The 22,018-nt window shown below is 45.6% G+C and overlaps 1 protein-coding gene across 2 annotated transcripts in view; it reads left to right on the top strand.

Moving 5' to 3' along the window:
* The window catches only part of BAZ1B (bromodomain adjacent to zinc finger domain 1B), a 48,759-nt gene that overhangs the window by 24,353 nt on the left and 2,388 nt on the right, over positions 1-22,018 (top strand). The window contains exons 11-18 of one of the 2 annotated variants that reach the window (XM_085240556.1): positions 7,873-7,971; positions 8,385-8,562; positions 9,532-9,717; positions 13,773-13,920; positions 15,524-15,671; positions 17,474-17,592; positions 19,864-20,015; positions 21,648-21,773. In XM_085240556.1, the coding sequence (XP_085096682.1) occupies positions 7,873-7,971; positions 8,385-8,562; positions 9,532-9,717; positions 13,773-13,920; positions 15,524-15,671; positions 17,474-17,592; positions 19,864-20,015; positions 21,648-21,725 (1,108 nt within the window). In that variant the 3' untranslated portion in view covers positions 21,726-21,773. The remainder of the gene's footprint in view (positions 1-7,872; positions 7,972-8,384; positions 8,563-9,531; positions 9,718-13,772; positions 13,921-15,523; positions 15,672-17,473; positions 17,593-19,863; positions 20,016-21,647; positions 21,774-22,018) is intronic. The other variant, XM_085240555.1, reaches the window with a different exon arrangement.

Here is a 22,018-nt window from a genome sequence, read left to right on the forward strand (position 1 = left end):
GTAATTAAGAATCTTACTTTAAAAAAAAAAAAAAAAAAAACAAATCTTAAATTGGCAGCCAGAAACCTAAAATGCTTTCAAAGACTTTCAAAGAGATCATGAAATCATAGAAACATGAAGGTTGGGACAAATTCCAACCCACCCCAACCATGCCCACAGTCACTCAGTGCCACATCTCCACAGTTCAAGAGCACCTCCAGCAGTGGTGACTCCATCACCTCTCTGGGCAGCTGTGCCAATGCATCGCCTCTCTTCTGGAGAAGAAATTATTCCTGGTATCCAACCTGAATGTCCCCTGGTGCAACTGGCCTTTCTATACCCAGGCAGATCAATTCTTCCTCCCAGCTTGGTGTCATTTGAGAACTTCCTGAGGGTGCACTCGATCCTCTCCTCCAGATCATCACCAAAGATATTAAACATATCTGGTTCCAGTACCAATCCCTGGGGAGCACCCCGGTGATGGCCGCTGGCTGGATGGACCTCCATTCAGCACTATGCTCAGAGCCTGGCCCTCCAGCTGTTTTACCCAGCAGACTGCACATCTGTCTCAACCACGGGTCAGATGTGAGACTAAAGGCTTTACTAAATTCTGGGTAGGTTATGTCCAGCCATACCCTCATCCACCAGGTACGTGGATCACCTGTTCGTAGAAGGATTGTTTAGCTTCCGTGCTAGGTAATGCCTCCTACCTTTAGGAAAGAAAGTTTTTAGGAAAGTAGGGGGGGGGAAAAAACAGCAGCAGTAAGGAAACATTTTCAATATGGTTCATATCAGGATGAGGAATTTATTAAAAGTAAGAAGGCACACCTAATAACTGTGGTTGAGTCTAATGAGGGAAATGAAAAGGAGCATAAACTTGAAGTACAGACCACGGACAAAACAATTCTTCTCAGTCAGGAGCAAGATCTGTTGTTACAGGGCCTGGCAGGAGCTGGAGTGCCTTAGGTTGAGAAGGAAGCTTTTCTCACGAGAGAATAATTGGCTGGGAAGCAAATTACAGAAATAGTGTTATGTGTCCGAGTTGAGCAGGGTAGTGAGTTATGTTAGTGGAGAATGGAGAAGTCTCCTTAAAGTGCATTTTATTTTGATGCAGAAACAAGGGACCAAAAAATTAAACTAGGAAATGGCAGATGTTGTTGTTGTTTAAAATAGAGAGGAAAGTACTGCTTCAGATCTGCTGATATCCCCCAACTCACTGCTACTAGCTGCTGTGGATCTTCTCGTTTGTGCCTGTGCAGCAGTTGGAGAAACCATTGAAAGAGGAGCTTGTTGATGAATACTAAGCACAGGCATTCTTGTCCTGGCACTCAAGAAGGTTATCAAAGAGCAAATGCCCTGCTGGGGCAGGTTTAAGAAATGTCTCTGTGTGCCTGCTCTGCTCTTTCGCCACTCAGAAATAAGATGCGGGCTAGGTGACTTTTTTTTTTTGTATGACTCTTATGCTATATAATGTCTCTGATTTCTGTCCTATCTGATGTATGCTAGGAAGGACTGCTAAGAATCATACCATTTGCAGTTGGTAGCAAGCGATGAAAATGAATGGTCTGAACCAGATTTACACCTTCATGCCCTTCAATTGAGCAGAGGGTACAGTGGCAGTTTTCTAAAGAGCACATAATCACTTCAGACTGAGCTTTTTTCTGTACTGTCTGCATGAATTTCTCCTGAGAGGACCACCAAAAGCCATTTCTACAGAAAAACAGTAAGCTCCCTCTGCTGAAAAGATTTTCTTTAAAGCTGTAGAACTGTAGAGAGCCTTTCTGACAGCTATCACTACAAAAGAAAAAGCAGGGGCAACCTGAGATCTGTTACTTGAGGGGACAGCAGCAACTGCAACTTCCCTCTAGGAAATCCATGTTTCTGTTATAGTACTTTACTTTCTGGCCATCGCCACTGATCTCTCCTTTCTCAAGGATTCTCATGAGTTTAGATGGTACAGAACTGTCTCCCCCTTGACTGCTTTTTCATATTGTCCTTGCATACCCTGAAAGGCCTTGAAACTGCACTGAAGTCCTTGGACATCTGTACTCCTGTGTTGTTTGCATACTGTAACTCATAATGTTGGTGTGTGATATATAGAAAGTTTCATTTCTTTGTGTTCTGCTACAGCTTCTGCCACCTGTCTCTTTCCTAGCAGTACATCTAAAATGAAATTAAGAATAGCCTCACACTGCACATATGGCAAGGTAAAGTTACAGCTGTTCTACTTAATTTAGGTCTTTGAAATCAGTACCAGATTAACTCCATGAATGGTTGTTTTTCACAGTCTTGCTCCTTTCCTCCTTGAGAATGGGAGTTTATAGGACAACAGTAAGGGGAGAAATAGAATCCATAATTCCCCAAGAGCTACAGGAACAGTACCTCATGGAAGTGGTTTTTGCTTTTGGAGCACTTTGCCCTCCAAAAGAAGAGGGCCTGCTGTCTGATCCTAGAAATGGTGAAGCTGAATATCAATTTCAAATCATAAATGCATGGATGTTTGTCAGTCTTCTGCCTAGAAAAGACAGAAGAACCAGTTTCTGTTCTAATGTTGTATACACTCACTGATGTTGATGCCTATTAAAATCTCCCTGTTTAAAGATTCTGGGCAGATGGTCCATGAGAAAGTCTCTTGTCCATACTTTAGTGCTTTGTGAGATACATATGTACCTGTCTTTCTGACAAGAACCGTGGGTTAATTGAAACCTTTCTACTACAGTAGTGCACAGTAGACTTCTCACTTATCCTGGTCAGGAATCCCAGGTGTATATACAGACTGGGGGGAGCAGTCCTTGAGAGCAGCCCTGCAGAGAAGGGCCTGGGGGCCGTGGTGGATGAAAAGCTTAACATGGGCCAGCAGTATGCTCGTGCAGCTTGGAAAGCAGATGGTGTCCTGGGCTCCATCAGCAGAGGGGTGGCCAGCAGGGACAGGGAGAGGATTGTCCCCCTCTACTCTGCCCTCATGAGGCCCCATCTGCAGCACTGCATCCAGATCTGGAGCTGTTGGAGAGGGTCCAGAGGAGCCACAAAGATGATCAGAGGGCTGCAGCACCTCCTCTATGAAGGCAGGTTGAGGGAGCTGGACTTGTTCAGCCTGGAGAAGAGAGGGCTGCTGGGTGACCTGATTGCAGCCTTTCAATATAAACAGGAGGGGAATCAACTCTTTGAAAGGGTAGATAACAGTAGGACAATGGGGAATGGTTTTAAGTTGAAGGAAGGAACTTCTTTACAGAGAAAGTGGTGAGGTGCTGGAACAGCTGCCCAGAGAGGTTGTAGATGCCCTGTCCTTGGAGGCATTCAAGACCAGGTTGGATAGGGACCTGGACAGCCTGGTCTGGTATTAAATGGGGAGGTTGGTGGCCCTGCCTGTAGCAGGGGGTTGGAGCTTGATGATCCATGAGGTCCTTCCAACCCTGGCCATTCTATGATTCTATGAAAGCAGTAGCATTTTAAAAATAGTGGCATCTCTGCAGAGTAACTCCCATTGTTCTTCATCTATTAGGAATACACCATGGTATGGCGGGTCCCCTCAGCAGACAATTTGAGTTAACCATGCGTGGGTGCTGACAGACTCCATTCTCACGCCTATATTCTACAGATGGAGTTTCCCTGTTTCTACCAACCCTCCAGAGCAGGTACTGATCCTGGGCTCCTCTAGATGTTGTCCTCCTGATTTCTTCGTTCCGTAGTCATGCAGTCCAGGTTTTATACCTTTCTTTCTGTCCCTTGCAGCATGAGAACAAGTGGGAATATTCAACCCAAGTGCATGTGAACAGCTCCTCTTGAGTGAATACTTGTGACACGTTCCTTCTGTTACAACTGCTGACCGGCCTGCTGGCTTGTGCTGCCAGATGTGTAAGGAGAGAATTCTGGCTGTTATGTTGGCCTTTAGCCTAGACAGATTACCCCATTTGTGCTCAGTTTGAACACCTCCATCTGGTTCTCCCACAGGCACCATTTCCATTACTTTAGAGTGTGTTATTATGTATAAGTTCTGTGTCAAGCTACATGAATGGCACCAGTTACTTTCCCTTCCTGCTTACTAAGAATCACAAGGTCATGGACCTGTTGTCTCCTCATTTAAAATACCAGCCCTCTCTGTAGTGTCCATGCTTCCAACCTTGTGTTGGCTGAGCCATAGTTGGAGGTGCAGGTGGTTCTTTTGGGGGTAGGGAGTGCATGGAGCTGGTTTGGGAAGCAGAAGCTGTAACTGCACATAGCAGCATGGTGTCACTGAACACAGATGTGTCTTTGATGTGTTTATATTGCGTGCATTTGAGTTCAAGCTGATGTAAAACATCCTACTCCTAGAAGTCCTAGTTCTTACTCATAGGGAGGATTGAGAAAACTTGAGTTTGTCTGTTGCAGGTACTCTCCTTTCCCTATTTCCTTTTCAGCAGGAACAAACTTGTGCTAGTTTAGCCTGTGGGTATCTAACCTTTTGGCTTGCCTGAGCCACAGCTAGTGAGGAGGAATTGTCTAGGGCCACAAAGGTTGCTCTTAAACTAGTGCCTCTTAACTGTTTCCCTGGAAACTACAACAGATGCAGAGAATACAAGAACACTATTTAATAGAGTAAATTCTCAGCCACAGAACACTCTTTTTCAATGTAGTCACCACTAGCTATGTATTTTCACCAACAGTGAGCAGGAGCCTGCATGCTGCACTCATAACAACCTGCACTGGTGGAGGTGTGACCCACTGTTACTGTCACCACTGCTGAAATGCATCACCCACCTCTCACAGCACTCGCATCCACTGGTTGGTGTCCATCAATGTTCAGCAAGTGCCCATGTATGTCAGTGGGTGCCACTTTTGTGGAGGAGTTCAGTGACACACCTGTGCTTCACACGCACTTCCATGTTGGCTGCTGTTCTGTGAGGTGTAAAGGGACGCTGGTGGGGAGGACCAACCTCTACTGCTGTACCACCAACTGCTTCTGATACTGTGGGCCGACGTCATAAAACAGAAGGCACTACCTTCCTAACAGCCCTCATAAAATATATGATGTTAATATATATTAATATATTAATATATTAAAAACATATAAAAAAGACAAAACATGGGCCACGTGGGCTGTGTGACCCTGTTTCTGGGAAACTGACTTATCTTGGTTATGATAATTAACTTATCTTGTTTGATGAAAGTAGCTGCAATTCCTAGTGAGCTCTCAAGGTGTTCATCAGAGATTGTGGATGAAGTTTTACTCTTCCTGTACATCATCCTTCAAAACAGCACAAATGTTTGTACTGCCAGAAAGCAGTGATGTGAACAAGGAGTCATTGTGAAACGAGGGATGTTTTTCTGGTAGGAGGGGGCTTATAGAAGTCTGGGAAAGAGGCATGATCAAATTTTTGAATACAGTTCTATACATTCCATTTGAAAATTTGTAAGTTGTGTTTTTACGTCGACTGAAAAGGGAGTCACAAATAAACCAGGAAGTTGATGATTTTGTTGGCAGTCTTGAAACCAGTTTTGAATTCCTTTATCAAAATGCCTAGCACAGCTGCGTGCTGTTCTCTGTTCACAGGACCATGTTTATCTGAGGTGGCAAAATCCATAAACTTATTTGCCATAACTTGAGTCAGCACTGCACCGTGCCCTCCCCATGCCCGCTTTCAGGGGCAGTAGTGCACTGGTGTTTGCTTGATGCACAGTGACAGCTGCACCACAGTGAAGGAATGGCCTGCATGCAGCCCATGGGTGGACGTCCCTGGATAGCCCCACCTGCCTTTCTTACAAAGATGTTCCTTACAAGGATGTTCTCTGCTTTCTCATTCTGGCCAGCAGAATGTGTTGTCTTTCCCCAGACAGTGTAGTTGTAGAATCCAAGTGCCTTACGTTAACTGTTTCCAGTGGCCTTTCATTTCTACTAGAGGAAAACTGTGCAGGAAATTCCCCTCTTAGGTGTGTAGCTTTGGAGGAAAGCTGAGAAAGCGGGGGTATTGTCTTCTCAGATATTTCCCAAATGAATCCCATGTAAGTAGCAGTGATTTAATGCTGTTTTATCACAACCTAGGCAACCTTCTTGACACACTGGGTAATGGTGCTCTTTGGGTATCTGCAGGATGACTGGAAGCTTGCTTCATGCCATTCCCATGCTGTGACAAGTTCTTTGTTCAGAAACATGGTTTAGGATCAGTCCAAAGGTTTACCCCAAGATTTTGGCAGGAAGTTGATGCTAAATAATGTCGAGGAATGTCTCTATTTAGCACAATTCCAGTAGATGTAGAAATGCCGGTCTTTGTAATGATCTGTCTGTAGACCTTCCAGTGAATGTAGGAATGCTGATCATATCACTCACCACAAATGGCATCTGCAAGAAGAAGACAGGATTTGTATTGTTTGACATTGTTTGACGTTATTATGGGTTTGTGTGAATATCTGTTGAATCCCATGACCAGCCCTTGATTGTTTTGGAAGTGCCTGTGCTGGGCTCCAGTGGGTGAGGGATGTTTGGAGCTGCTCTGTCCTATTTCTTGCAGGGAGAGTGTGCAGAAGACAGTGGTGGCCAAAAGATCTGATCTCTGTGTGCAAAGTGAGGATGCCTATCAGTGTTGGGGTGTACTGAAGCAGATGATTGGCAAGGGACCATTTTTCTTCTGTTTTTAAACAATTAATTCTGTATTTTATTAGAGTAATCAATTTAATAAAGAAATGCAGGTTGTCGGGCTGTTCCCCTAACATAAGCATGCTACAGCTGTGAAATACTTTTTTCCAGATAAGACCTTAGTAAGGATTTCTGCCAGGACAAGAACCTACTGCAGATACTGATATTCCGGGAGAGTTGAACAGCACCCTTCTCTAGTTGTTGGTTGCTTCTGCCTAAGAAGAAAACTTAGATCTCAGGTCTTCTCTGTGGCTGGTGAAGATCACATCACGGTGGTCACTTTGTGCTTGTTTCCATTTAAGATTTTGCTGATCCTTCCGTTTGCTTTTTTAAGGAGCAATCATCTCTTAGCTACATGTTTGTATTTTATTTTTTGTAAGTAATCTTTGAAGCTCAGGTCCACCAGTGCTCGCACCAGTACGTGGTTCAGGAGACGAGGCTCGGTGCCATCATAGTGAAGAAAAAAAGAAAGGTGCAGGTTTTCAGGATGTCAGAATGCTTAGTTTAAATGTACAGTCCTGCATCATAACCAGCACTGTGGTTGCACTCTGCAGTTGCTGAAAGCGCCTGTAAGAGAACTGTGCAGAAGTTTTGCCCTTTTAGATGCAGCTAACTGCAGGCTACCACTGCTCTCTTGAAGGACTTTGCGAGCAGAGAGCTGATGAGAGCAGAAAGCTGATGAATGTGATTCTCAGATGCTGTATTTAATCTTTCAGGTTAATGCAAGCTTCTTAGAAGGGAGATCTTCTGCACTTGTGGAGGGCATAGCGTTCAGTCTCAAATCTGTAGCATCAGCTATCATGGTTTAAACTGGAACATACTTTTTTTTTTGATCCAGGGGCTTTAGGGGTTAATGAAATCAGTTGAAAGCTCTACAGAAAGAATGATTAAATTGCCATGCTATGCAGTACATAACATGTTAATCTTTTCTAGTGCATCAAAAATGACATTCAGATTGCTTAAGATGACTGCAATTTAGTGAATCTAATCCGTAGGGTAGATTACTAAATTCAAATGCCAATGTTTTAATAAACTTAGTGTCAGGAAACATCTATAAATTAGTTGCGTGTTTATTTTGTTTTTGTTCTTCTTACCCTGAAATGGGCTACATTTGGGGACCTTGAAATGCTAGTATAAGCATTCTGCCTAAGTTTTTCACCTTGTCCCTGGGGTTGGGATGTAGATTGTCATTCCTGTCTACTAATTCTTGTGAAGTGCTTAAGAGAAGGAGCTGCTGCTGCAGAGATGGATTAGCTGATGTTGGTGCCTGTTGTATCTTTCAGGTTTCTCTGTGACAGTCAGAAGGATTTGGATGAGCTGATAGATTGCCTGCATCCACAAGGAGTAAGAGAGAGCCAGCTAAAGGAGCGCTTGGAGAAAAAGTGAGCCTGCTGTTTCCCCGTGTCTCTTCTCAGCTTCACAGCATATCCTCATCATAGCAAGTTTTTCCATTCCTGGGGCAAAATTCAGCACTTTGCTTTGATTGTGCCTGTGCAGGGCCAGATAACAAGAATGAGAAATTGTTCTTTTGTAGACAGTAACTGCAAGTATTACTTGATAAGTAATGCTCAAAGGCATGAGGAGGTTCAGTCTTCTAGGTGCTCCTTGCAACTTGCAAAGGCAGTGCTGTTTCATCCACAGAGGCAGAGCTACTGCATGCTTTAAAGCATCCTTCAAGGAATGTTCCATACTGATGGAGCATGTAGATGTTATTGGAAGCTGTTGTTGCCCAGCACACTGACAACTCACAGGGCACTGCTCTGCGTGTATTCAAAGGCTTTTCTTGATTTTCCAGGTATCAGGACATCACACATTCTATGCACTTGGCTCGGAAACAGAACTTGGGCCTCAAATCCTGTGATGGCAACCAGGAACTGCTGAACTACCTCCGAAGTGATCTCATTGAGGTTGCAACTCGGCTGCAGAAAGGAGGGCTGGGATACGTTGATGTGACACCAGAATTTGAAGCAAGAGTGAGTGGAAAGTCAAAGTAGTGCTAAGAAAGACAAAACTGTTGACACTGACTCTGTAAGGTCCTGACTCTTTGGATCGGGAAAATCAGATTTGTTGCATATGCATTCTTTGTTAACTAATATTTCAAGACTACGCAGCTGCTAGCTTGAGGCTGATTTGGTGTAGGGGAGTTGTAGCTTTGAAGGTAAATGTCCTGCACAGCTGTGCAACTGTCCTATTTTCTTCATCTGTTGGAGGGACTTCTTTATGGAACTTTAATGGAACTCTTTTTGGCTCCTTTTTAGCTTCTGTGTCAGAGCCAGAATGTATTGTTGAGACAGCAATTTTCTTTTTTTGATGATTTTTCATAAATACAGACCACATTAGACTTGGAGTAATGTTTGTGCCCCACATCTAGGAGCTAAAGGTCGTTCTGTTCAGGGATGTATCTGCTCAGTGAGCTGAATATGGCAGTGTTCTGGCTAGTTCAGCCCTGCTCACGTGAGAATTTTAGTGCACTGTACCTCCTTAGGAGTTGATAAACTTACCTGATATGGGTAGAGTACGCACGCTCGAGACTGGTGCATGCATCTCCTATCAAAGGATGACATTGTCTTGGAATGCTTAGTAATCTGTTATACTGCATCCTCAGTCAGTACAGAGATCTCTCTGTGCAGATGCAATCATAAGTCTTAAGAGAATGATGGGAAACATCAAATGGAAGAACTTTTTCTTTTTTCCCCTGAAGCATCTTGCTTTTTTTTTCTTTCCTTTTTTGAACTGACATAAGCATTCATGTGCTATGCATGATCATCAGTGTGAACTCCAGCAGAAGCAGCAGCAATATGCTAATTCCGTAACCAAGTGTGGGACTTGGTGCATGGTAACTGCATTAAGTATCACAGATATCCATTGGCAGGACAGAACCTCCTTAAATAGTGCGAAGAATGATGTCCAACTGATTCGTGATTGTATACTCTTCCCAACAGGTATACTCACTAGAGAGCCTAAAGGATTTTGGAGAGTGTGTGATTGCACTCCAAGCTGGTGTTATTAAGAAGTTTCTGCAAGGCTTCATGGCCCCTAAGCAGAAGAGAAGGAAACATCAAGGAGAGGACTACATTGCCAAGGCTGAGGAGGTAGATGAAGAAAAGAAAATGGCAGAAGAAGCTAAGGTATTCACCCCAGGGCTCTTTTTCAGTCTTGTACTGTCTTTGAACCCCGAGTTACATTAAATTTCATCTGGGAGTAAATCCTGTGCAGTTTCTCCCTATTGCAAGTTCAGAGTGCAGTGAGTTTGTTGTTTATGGGTCCAGATGTTCCCTGGTTATTCCGAAGTATAAAGGTTTAGCTGAGTAAAAATCCTATTATATAGCTGCAGTTGCAGTATTCTCTCTGTAGACAGGAAAAGAGTGAAGTCAGGTATCTTCTTTTTCAAAATTCCTCACACAAGTTGAATACTTGAATAAAAACATATTACACAGCCTTTTAGGGAACTTTTTGAGTTGTATCCATCAGAGAGAACTGGTTGTGTCTTAATGCTTTTGATCCACAAAGAGGAAGAGAGCCTTGCTGAGGTTTTGGTCAGTGTGAGGCAGTGAGGTTCAGGTAAGTATCAGAGTTATGCATATTATTCAGGAAGGTAGAAGACTTGTTATGGATAGAAGTGCCCACAGCAACGCAGGCTAGGCTACACACAGCTTGTCTGGAAAGCTAGGTGGAAGAGCTGGATGAGTCTACAGGTGTAGCCTCCCAAATCAAAGCTGAGAAGGCATGGAGGGAAGCTGCAGGGGATTTGGTAGACTCTTCAGGCAGCTGACGTGTACAAGCATTTCATACTGTGAGGATGTTGGTTGTTTTCCTGAGTGAATGGGACATTAGTGACATGGAGGTTTTTCTTCTTTTTTTCCTCTCCCTTTAAAATGAAATGATATGCCCTGATTGGTCATTGTCTTCGGTAGAAGTGGCAAGACCAGGATTGGAACAGCAAGTACATTTGAAATTTCCAGACTAGAAAAATAATAGACGTTTAACTCATTATGTCTGGTTTTTTGCTTTTGTCTTGAAAGCTCTTGTCAGCATGTGCTGAACTCTTGTCTGAATGCTGGGTCTTTGTTATGCCATGGCACTGCCATGTTAAGAGGATGTTTGGGTAGTCACTAGAAATTTTTCATATTCTTCAGTTGTGCTGAAGTATTTAAATGTTGTTAACTCTGTTGAATCTTCAGTCTGCGGTGCAATAGGAATGGGAAGCTCTTTTTTTCTGAAAACTCTCAGCAGAATGTAACTATAAAAATTAGTTATCTCTGGGACAGAAAGGACACGGATCACGACATTTCGTGTATCTATAGCAGCACCACATTGTGCTTTACGTCATGTTTTAAAGCTGTAATTGTAAGTCATTCCTGCAGGGTGTACATCCGGGGCAAACATCCGATTTACTGCAGCATCTGAACAGATAGTAATTTAGCAGTGAGTTCTGCATTTGAGCACCAGCCACTTCCCTGCTCAGACTACAGCTATGTTAGACATGAAACCTGAGCTCTTATTTGCCTGAAAAGTGAGTCATTTTGATCATGATTAGTTTTGGCACTCTACCCATGGAGCTTTGCTCCCTTACTTGATGACATGGCAAGGCCAAGCTTCCGTACCATTGCTTCACCCTCGCAGTTGCAGAGTTTTCAACTGCATTAGCTTCGTTAAAAAAACTGCCTAGTATGGCTGAAACATCCTGATTAGTACTTTCTTCCTCCAAAAACCAGCTGGAACAGCAGTGCTTCTGAATATTGCAGGATTTAAATTCAGAATAGTGATCAATTTTTGCAGTATTACCCAGTTTCTCTAATGTGGCTACATATCTCATTACACAGCTCGGCCCTGTAGTGTCATGAGCATAGATGTCCTTATTGTCATCCTGAGCACGTGGTGTTGCAGGTCTCCCCCTGGAGCACTGGTTTTGGTGTCTCTGGAGTGTTAATGCAGTGCAGTGCCCTCTTTATCTTTCTTAGCTGCTCATGGTCATACAGTGAATATTGAACTCTGGATTTATTTTTGTGTTCTTACATAGACTTTGAAAAACAGATCTCAAGCTAGAGTCTTTTAGAGCCATAGCTGCATGAGAGTACATATCAGGGAAAATATAATATAGTTGTACTGGAAAAACACACTTGGTGTGCTTAAAGGCTACAGCAGAGAAATTGTGGCCCATTCTGTCTCATTTTCCCTGTGAGAAGCAAGTTAGGGCTTAATAGGTATCCATCCACTGGCATAACTGTCTGCACCAAAGGCTCCTGCTGGCTCAGCTCCCCAGTTAGAGTGGCACCACTGAGTGGTGAAAGATGGCAGTGCAGACCTGGCTTGTGACTGCTTCTGAAAAACTATCTTTTGCCTCTGTGTTTACACATGTGTTCCCATGCAGGGAGGCAGCAGCTCTGGGGCTGTCCCAGCATCAGCTGTGGGGCCTTTGCAGCGCAACATGCAGCACAGCTGCCTGAGCACAGGTAGGCTGCCCACCCCTGTGCTTGCTGCTCAGGGATGGCTGCAAGGGGCTGAGTGGAGAGCAGCTCTCGCTGGAGTGCCCCAATGAGGGCAGACAGCATCCCAGAGTCACAGTCACAGAGTTATGGTGCAGAGGTGTTTATGGTGGAAAGGCATTTCTGTCATCTTAGGATACCAGACAAGAGCTTCGTAGGTGCAGGTTTGTCATCTTTCCCAAAGCAGGAATTTTCTGTTACTCTGCAGTTGAAACGTGACTGAGGCTGCCTCTGGCAGTATATCTGTGGGTTTGTTTTTTTTTTCCCTGCTAGAATGCTCCCTTCTCAGTGGGAGGGTATTTGACTTCCTTCAGTCTCCATTTTTGCCTAGTTGGCAATTGGAACTCCCCTGATAATGGTCCTGCTAAAATGCCACAGTCTCATGATGCTTGGGAAGCAAGGCTAAAAATCTGTGAAATTCCACAGGCTTGGGGAGAAATATCTAAGCATAACGTGCCAGCAGCTTTTGCAGATTTATCTTGGCCCAGCAGTTACCAAGTATGTTAACAGCAAAACCCATGGAACAGTTACTTGGAAAATCAATTACGCAGTGTGTGAAGCACCTCAACAATGTTCTGCGAAGAAGTAGCATGATGTTGTGTAATCTACCACAGTAGGCAATGCAGGTTTCCATTTGTCCTGAACGTCTTGGGCTCCAGGTTGTATGCTAGCAATGGCAACAGGGATGTTGGCTTCCTACAACAGTTTGTGTGTTTTTCCAAGCATCTAATATACACAGTGCTTCTTCAAATGCAGTGGGAGGAGAATGTGCAACTCTGCAAAAGAGAAAAAAACTGGTTTTGTTTGGCTCCCAAATTGCTGTCAGCTGCAGAGCTCAATTTTTCCCATCTGACACTTCACTGTTTGTTTTTCATTCTCCTTGGGTAGAAGACTAACTTGAGTTCTATTATGTCCCTGTCATGTCTAGGCCATCATCTCATTGTTGTAAAGCAGAGGATTAATGAGAGTTGGATGTGCAGTGGCTCTGGATTACTCCTCTGTTCTGGTGCATTTCCGATCTACAGTAATATATTTTTTCAGAAACCCCTGGAGCTGAGTTGGAGGTTTCACATGCAACTTTGTGCAGACAGAGCACAAATCCCAGGCTCTCATCCTCACTTGCACCTAATTCTGGGATTTCACACATGCTGAGGTCATTCCATTTCAGGAGAGGGGCAGGTTTCATATCTGGGGCTGGCACATCTGATCACAGATGATGTGACAGTCCGATTTGGCAAGGACGGAGCGTGTGGCAGCCCCTGCTGATGGGCTCGAGCCTCTGTGCAGTATCCACTGGAGGGCAGCGCAGGCTGCTCCAATTCCCCACACTCGAGTGATGTTGCCAGCTTCCTCCTGACTTTCATCCCACATTTTGTAGTGCTAGATTTCTACTTTTTGTTTTCTTAGCCTGCCGATTATTTGGGTTAGATGTTCAGAGTAAGAATCTAGAGGAGTTCATGTTGGTTGTTCCAGCCTGGCCACAGCAGCAGGCTGTGCTACTATGAACAAACTGCCTGATCCAGTGAGGCTGGTTATGGATAAACCACAAGTAGGACTGCAGTGGCTATGTAGAAGGAAAGAAATACAAAGCTGAGTTTTGATTATTAAGGGCCCCAGCTAAAGGGTATAAAAACATCTTCAGACTGTAGCAAGCTGTGTCTGTGTGCTTTGTTGTAAGTTCTTAGGTCTGTCTGCAGGTTGCTTCAGCCATGGAGAAGTGGAAGACAGCAATCCGTGAGGCCCAGACCTTCTCCCGTATGCACGTGCTGCTCGGGATGCTGGATGCCTGTATCAAGTGGGATATGTCAGCAGAGAATGCCAGGTGCAAAGTGTGTCGCAAGAAAGGTATGCATTCCTGCCCCACGCCTGCCTCACAGTCAGACGCTGTCACCTCTCCGTGCCCTGCTTAGGCAACATGCCCCTGTTGTTGTCACTCTGTCTTTGGCTGTATTTTGAGTTTTGACCATCAGGATTTACACACTCAGAAGCATTGATCTCACAGAAGCATCTGACCCTGACTCCAATAAACCATTCTGATGAAACTGGTACAAAGTGTTGCAGAACACTGCAATGCTGCTGTCCCCTGGATATTCAGGGTACTTGGACACAGATTGTCTATAAATTCTTCTGTGGGAGTATTTGTGCCACTGTCCATTTCTCAGTTTCATTTATGAGCTGGAATGGTCTGTGGGTCTGTAAGCCTTGTCAGTTGTTCCCATCTCTTACAAAAGGAACAAGCAAGAAGAGGCTGGGAAGGTTGATGCACCCTGTAACTGAATAGGAGAGAGCAGTGGGATGAAGCTAGTTTGAGGCTAGAGTGGAAGTGGAACTGCCTGCAGAGCTGGAAGAATTAAGCTCTTTGTTTCTTTTGTGAGAGCAGAGAAATGAAGCTGTTTGCCTTTGGTCACTGCTCTGGAAAGGCTGGGGAGTACCCAAATAGGTGACAGGAGTACGGTATGAAGGAGGGCTTGAGAATCCTGCAGGTGGAAGGGGAAATTAGACAGAGTGTTACCAGTAATTGAGTACTAGTACTAGCAGAGTAAAAATTGTTCTTCCATAACCTCTCCTTTTGGATGGAAGCCTGGAGAAAAGAGCTTGGTAGCACATTCTGCCACATCATGTGCTTTTTGTCTCCTTTTCTATTTGTTGAAACACAGTGGGAAATGAGGGCAGACAGATCTGAGGGAAAACTGAGCTGCTTTTGCCTACCAAAAGGCTGTGTTGTCCACTTCTGTAAGGAAATGAGCTGAACTGGTGCAACATCCTCCACTGTGGAGCCTCCAAACTAATGTAAACTGTCCTGTCCCCTGGTGAGAAAGGGATTGTAGGCAGATGTAGGAGAGGAATCACCTGAGACTAACAGATTATGGTTTAACAGAACTCAAGAACTGGGATGTTAGGGACATGCTGGCAAGCTCTCCACACTTCTTTTCAGTAAATGAAATTGCTGGCTCAGGACTACGTTCCTGTTATCTGTCATCACTGAGAAGCACAGAGAGACTAGTTCTGCTGCGTGCCCTTTTTTTTTCCTGTGGGCTTGCTACCTTAAGTAGAAAGAAAAATACTGTGCTGGTTGTTCATGTTAAGGCTAGAATTGCTGTGGTTATGTTCCTAGCCTCTTACTAGGCTCGTGGGCATACTAGGCTCTCTGCAGCATGCTTCTTTCCTCCTGGTCAGTTTGGTATGTACTCTGACTGAAATGTATTTGGCAGGTTTCTACCTTTGTCTCAAATGAAATCTTTGCAGAGCAATGGACTTTGCTTTGTTTTTTCTTCAAATAGTGCTTGTTTCCACTACAGTGGAAACTGAGAAGGAAGGGTCCCTGCTATCAGAGGGCACTTTGCATCTTTCTCTCACTGTGTTCTGACCTCCAGCCACGTGGCAGCTTCTACGTCGTGGATTGTGCAGGGCTGTGGCACTCAGTTACAAGTAGGTTGCACTTTCCTAGGTGAGGATGACAAGCTGATCCTGTGTGATGAGTGTAACAAAGCCTTCCACCTGTTCTGCCTGAGACCAGCACTCTATGAGATACCAGATGGAGAATGGCAGTGCCCAGCTTGTCAGCCTTCCACTGCCAGGCGCAGCTCCCGGGGCAGGTGAGTGGCACTCCTTTCCTTTGAGTTGTCACTGATGCAGATTTTTAGCCATGCTTTCACAAGAGGATTAAAACAGCCTTAAACAGAGACCCTTGGAAAAGACTGAAATAGCCAAGTTGACTCAGTGGCTCTGGAACAATGAAAAAGCAGTTTCTTTAAATTCAGCACACTTGTGTTGTGACCCATAACACTTAATAAATAGTTTCAGTGTAGCAGTGCAAACATAAACAAAACATCAACCAGAGTTGTATGCACTAGGGACTGTCTTGTTCACCTGAGCAACTAGTTGGTTTCCTTTTTCATGGGATTGTAGTGGGTAGCACTGCAACTCTGTATGCCCTGGGCTAAGTTATTCTTGTGGCCTCATCTAATTAAAGCAGACACTACTCCAGGCTGCAGCTCAGCCCCTATGTGCTGCTAAAAATCAGATAATGAAATGCCACGTTGGCACTTCTTTTGACCTGGTGAACATCGGCACTTTTATGAGGTAGGATCCATTATAGACTGCAGAGATAATATGATTTGAGGAGGAATCAAAGTTGTTCTGTGCAGCAGAATTGAGTAGCTGTTTCCTGACAACAAGGGGATGAATTGCTTTGTGAATTGCTGTAGGCTGGAAGTTAAATGTATGCAAAATGTATTTTTCTACTTATATTGTAAGCTAATTGCATGCTGCATCTCCCTGCTTGTCAGCAAGGTGAGGCTATCAAATAGCACCTGATGCATAAGCAGTCAACAGATCCTTTCATCCAGAGTGGCAGCACAATAGGAGGCGTACAAACTTGTAGTGTGCAGGTGGTGCACAGCCTTAAAAGTATTACTTAACTCCCTGGGCACCATTTAAGGGTTCATCAGGCTTGTTCCAGAATGACAGGGCTTTAATGCAGCTGTTCTAGCTGCGATCGTACTTGCTTTGATGTGGTGGAGTCACCTGCAAGCTGCTTGGCTGCTGGATGAGAGCCATCAGGTGGGGTAACACCTGTCTTGTTATCTGCTTTCTGCTCTTGTCTTCCTAGCTCAGGCAGGGAAAAAATGCTGGCCTGCAAAGACTTATGCCCTGCTCTACTGTGGGAGCTAATTCTTATTCCATTTACTGCTCAAGCTCCCTTGTCTCCAGAGGACTGAGACTCCCACAATAGCATTGCCTTTGTCCCCATCTGCCTATGTGTGCTGCTTTGTTTTCCTGTATTTACTATGGTAAGAATGCTTTAACAGACACATGCAGAAAGTTAGAACTGTCCTGGGCAGGGTCTTTGTGGCTTTGATGCCAGCACGTAAGAAGTCTGAACTAATGATTTGCTCAGTAATATGTGAAGTTTAGCAGTGAATAACACTAAACAAGGTCTGTTTCCTTTAGTGACAGTGGAAAGCAATAACGGGGAAATACTCCAGCAGGAGCCAAAGGGAGAAAAACCAACCCAAAGTAAAACCACTGTGAAACTCCTTAAGCTAGGCTTGCAAACCTGGGTGAAGCAGCAGCACTTGTTCACAGAGAGGAGTAATTGTGCAGCAGTCTCAGTGTCAAAATCTATTATCACATGGTTATCCACAACAGGAGTGGGGAGAAAAGGCACAGATTTAGCTGTTGGGGGTGTTCAAACTTAGTCCAAGAAGTGTTCTTTTAGCTGGAGTTACAACTTGGTCCTCTGGAAATACACTGGATCACTTCAGTTTGAGTCAGGAAGTTTATTTTACACACTGAGGTGGTCAGCATGTCTGTGTATAAACAAACAGTACGGGGGGCCTAGGGCTCTCATACCCAGATCCTGGTACAACAGATGTGTTTACCTGCCTTTCTCTAGGAACTACACAGAGGATTCTGCTGAAGATGAAGGTGAAGAAGGTGAGGAAGCTTCTGATGAGCAAGATGCTGAGGAAGAAGAAGAGGAAGAAGAAGATTATGAAGTCGCTGGATTGAAACGTAAGGCTTTGACCATGCAGGAAATTAACAGAATATTAAGACTCTGCCTTCAGTGTTCAAAGAATTGATCCAATTTTAGACTTGTGCTTTCTCTCTCGTGATACAGGTTCTTACTAGGAAACGGGGATTGCACAAGGGAAGTCTGTGATTGTGTGTTCCCTAGGGAGCTGGAGTGAACTCTTTTCCCTTTGTGACAAAGATAACACTTCTAAGATTGAAACTGCAGTGAGCTGTTTCTCCTGGGAGCACTACAGACACCAGTCCAGCAGTCAGCAGTAGCTGCAGCAGGGAAGGTCTAGGGAACAGCGTTACCTGTAATTGGTACTCGGCAGCCTGTGCCTGCGGTGTGTCTTGGAAAACTGGAGCTTTGACCACAGCACCCTACCCACTGCTCTTGCTTTTTCCCTTGTTACCACAAGCTCATAGCACCTTACATGCAGGATTTCTAGTGGTAAGGGGCTGTTTTCAAGTAGTCAGACCAGGACTTCATCTATTGGTTCCTGTGGGAAGGCACAGTAGTCAAAGTGCAGCAGGGCCTGGACAGCCAGCACCTGTTGGTTGCATACAGAGATCACTCAGGATACATAACTGACTCACTCCTGAGTGGAGTAAAATAACATTTTCTAGAGTCATCAATGACTACTTGTCTACCCCAGCGTGCAATGCAATTTCTGGTATGCATATTGACTTTGTTTTTAAGGGAGTTTGTCTCGTTTGGGCAACTTGGTGCAATGAACAGCCCAGTCTCAGAACAGCACACAGCCAGCTTTTGCTTTCTGTCAAAATGTCCTTGAGTGACATAAAATTAGCTTCAGCCTGCCCTAACCAGGGCTGATGGTGAAATTCAGAGATCAGGACCCAAAGGATTATCCTGTATTCTTTCAGGGGTTTCCATCCGGGTCTATCAGTCTTGATTCACCTGCTTTATTCTGGTTTCAGGGGTGTTCACTGATACCCTGGATATGCATGCTGCTTGTTGTTCTGTGGTGTATCCATGTCCACACTTGGAGTACGTTCAGCCGATGTTGCGCAGCCAAGTCAGGAGCGAAGCCAAGGTTTCCAAACAATAGCATAAGAGTTACAGTCACTAAAAATAAAGCACTGAATGCAACCCCGTGGTTTTAAAGAGCATTAACGTGGAAAGGTCACCATGGAAAACTTTTGTTTTAATAGAGAAGTCCCATTAATCCTCGTGGCGTTTATCCTGAGGGATATAACCTAGAATGTTGGATTGTCAGACATCTAACACATGCCTCACGCTTGACACACAAGCAGGAGTGACAGCAGGCAGGCGGCCCGCTGCCCTGACACACGCTGCTCCTGCAGGGGGGCTGGGAAGGATGATTTATTGGGCAGGGCTGGATTAGAGGCTGCAGATGGAGCACTACAGCACGCTGGATGCGGCTTGCTCAGACCCTTATGACCAGATGGAAGGAGCTTGGCTGGGGAGAAAGACCTACACATTCCCTTGATACAGAGAGGAACTTCAGACAAGGGACTTCAGCGGCATGCTTAAGTTTCCATCGGCGTAACGCTCTGACAGGCAGACTTGGAAACGAGCAGAGCGTTTCTGTGGGACGTAACGCAGCAGCTCCTGTCTTGGGGAATAAAATCCCATTGTTTCCCACTCGCAGCTCCCTGCTGCAGTAACACGACACTCCCTCTGAACACAGTTCACTTTTCAGGGGGGCTTAGCAAGTGGCTTATCCTACTGTGTGGGCCACTTTTAAGCGCTTGGCAGAGCACCCTAGGGGTGCAGTGGGAACCCAAAGGAGGTCTCCAGGTTCCTGTGCCCGATGCTTTCTGAAAGGATGTTGCAGTCACGTTTAAAACAAATGTCTGTCCCTCACCATCCCTCAAGTCTGGGTATATCAGGATTTCAGCGCTTCTTTCTGCAGATCTTTACTGCAACACCCAGAAAGCAAGCAAAGCTTTGGGCCAGAGCAGCTGAAAGCCTCCAGGTGTCCTGCAGAAGCTGGGGTCTGCTGGAAGCTGGCATGCATGACCAACCTTAGAAAACTGTTGCCAGACAGCGGTGGCCTTTTTTTGGATGTGGGCTATTACCAGCATAGCTCATCTGGAGAGGGTATAGAGTACAGCTGACGGGCATATGCTGAGTGAGGATGGTGACAAAAAGCCAGGTCACTGCCATCATCCGTGCGTTTGCTGTGCTGTGAGTGAGGCTGCCTGGCGCTACAGCTGTGCAAAGGGCTTGTGATCTCTGCTTCCAGGTTAACCCATTCCTCTAAGCCACTGGCTTATGTGTTTCAGTGAGACCCAGAAAGGCAGCCCGCGGCAAGCAGAGCACAGCCATGTACTCCTCGAGGCAGGGAAGGCACCAAAGGAAGAAGCAGTCGCTGCACCCTGCCAGGGGACCCCGGCAGCGGGCTGCACCTGTCAACAGCGCAGACATTGATGAGCTGGTAAGAGCCAAATTGCTCCCCAGGGGCTGCTCACATCATGAGTTATAAACGAAACAGGTGTCACACTTCCTCCCCTCCCCTTCCCAAAGAAATACCCTGGATTGTACTGTGAAACCTGTGCTGGGCTGTGGGTGGGTTAACAAAGGAGGCATATCCTTAAGGGCCCGGTGCACACGGAGCAGAGATATGCCAGGCATCTTTCCCCAGCCGCTTTCACACATTGTCCCCCTTGATTAGCAGGCAGCCTGCAGCTTGTTAAAGGGTTTTAAATAGCATCCATATGTCTCTGCAGAGAGGTGGGGGGATCGAGGAGGTCCTGGATGGTGAGAGAATGCCAGCAATGTAGGACCCTCACTCCCTAGCCTTGGCCATTTTCTGACAGTTGTTGTGCGTATGGTCACTCTCCAACCTCCAGGACATAATTCAGCTGGCTTAGGTTTCACTTGACATTTAAAGAATAAAACCTTCTGTTCCTGAACAGAGCAATCTTGTGCGTGCGTGCTGTGCTGGTTGTCCTGGGGGGGGCCGCACTGCAGCAGATATGTGAGGATACCAGAGCTTCATGGGCCACATCACAGGCTCCTGCTCCATCTGCCATCTGTCTGCTGAGCAGCAGTGGTGGTGCTGCCTGTGTACCCTGCCAGTCTTCTTGAGTGGTTTGATCATGGTCTTCAAGCTTCTTGTGTTGATTGTGAGTGGGCCGGCTGCTGGATCTGCAGCATCCTTCAGTCTGGCCCATGTTACAGAGTGGAGGGCAACCAAACCAGCAAGCTCATCTCGGGCTCCCCCAGTGAGCATAGTGAAATACTCAGGTGGGGAAAAATGTTAGGGAACAGCTGGGCCGGGAACTCTGAAAAACTGCCTGGGGCTCTTCCACAAACTGTTTGTCCTGTGAACAGATGAAAGCTGTTCAGGAATGGCTCCATGTGTTTTGGAGCTTTCCCATCATAGACATACCTCAAGCAGTGCGATGCCTTGTGAGCTGTGTGGGCAGAGCTGAGGAGATCTCCCTGTGCTGGCGGCTGACCTACAGCTCTGCAGACAAACGACTGACCTTGTGTTACTCCTGTGTACAGGACAGCAATGCCAGAGGCATCAGCTGCTCTTTGGTATTTAAGATGGCAGAGTGGGCTCTACGATGGGCCTGTCAGTACAGCAACACAAGTGCTCTCCCCCTCTGCCTCTCACGTGCTGTCCGCCAGGGGCTCATTGAGGGAATTTACACTCTGCATTTGCTGTCTGTATTCTTTGGCTGCCTGCTTTGACCATGTTGTCTTTGAACCTATCTTGAAAAAGCTTGCTGCCCCCAGTGAAAGGAGAGGCTGCTTGTGATCTATTCCCACCAGAGCTTCTGTATGGGGCTCCCATTTTGTAACTCAGGCTCCCACCACGTGTCTTGGCTGTTACTATCAAAGGTCCCACAGCAGAGCACTTTCAATTATTGTGGAAGATGGCTACATTTGAAAGACCAGAAGTTTTTTCCTGCAGTACTTCTGTATATTCCCACACCATGAAGTGCTGGCTTGTGAGCGAAAGGATTGAAAAGAAAAGCTCTGCTAGGAACTAGCTGCTTTACCCTAGACATTGTTTGCTGAACGCTGAAGCTCATGGTGGTTCCCCTCCTTTTAACAGCATCCCTCCTTTGTGTGGGCAGGTCCTTCAAACAAGGAAGACGGCACGTCGCCAGAGCCTCGAGCTGCAGAAGTGTGAGGAAATCCTCAGCAAGCTGATCAAGTACCGCTTCAGCTGGCCCTTCAGGTGAGGGGAGGTGGTTTCCTGTGTGCACACAGGACTGTGGGACGCCATGCTGCGGTCCCGCTGGATCCACTGGCTGGTTGTGAATTGTGAATCCTCTGTTAGGTCTTGCAAGTTATACTTGGGAAGAAGTGCTCCATTAGAAGTTGCTCCATTAGAAAGCACTGTGGTCTCAGTCCTCTGCTGGACTGGAGACCTGGGGTTCCTCTGGTGCACGATAACAGTGTGACAGGTTGTGGGACAAGGGC

This window comes from Meleagris gallopavo, chromosome 21 (genome assembly GCF_905368555.1).
Source record: "Meleagris gallopavo chromosome 21, MGAL_WU_HG_1.1, whole genome shotgun sequence".
In the NCBI taxonomy this organism is placed as follows: domain Eukaryota; kingdom Metazoa; phylum Chordata; class Aves; order Galliformes; family Phasianidae; genus Meleagris; species Meleagris gallopavo.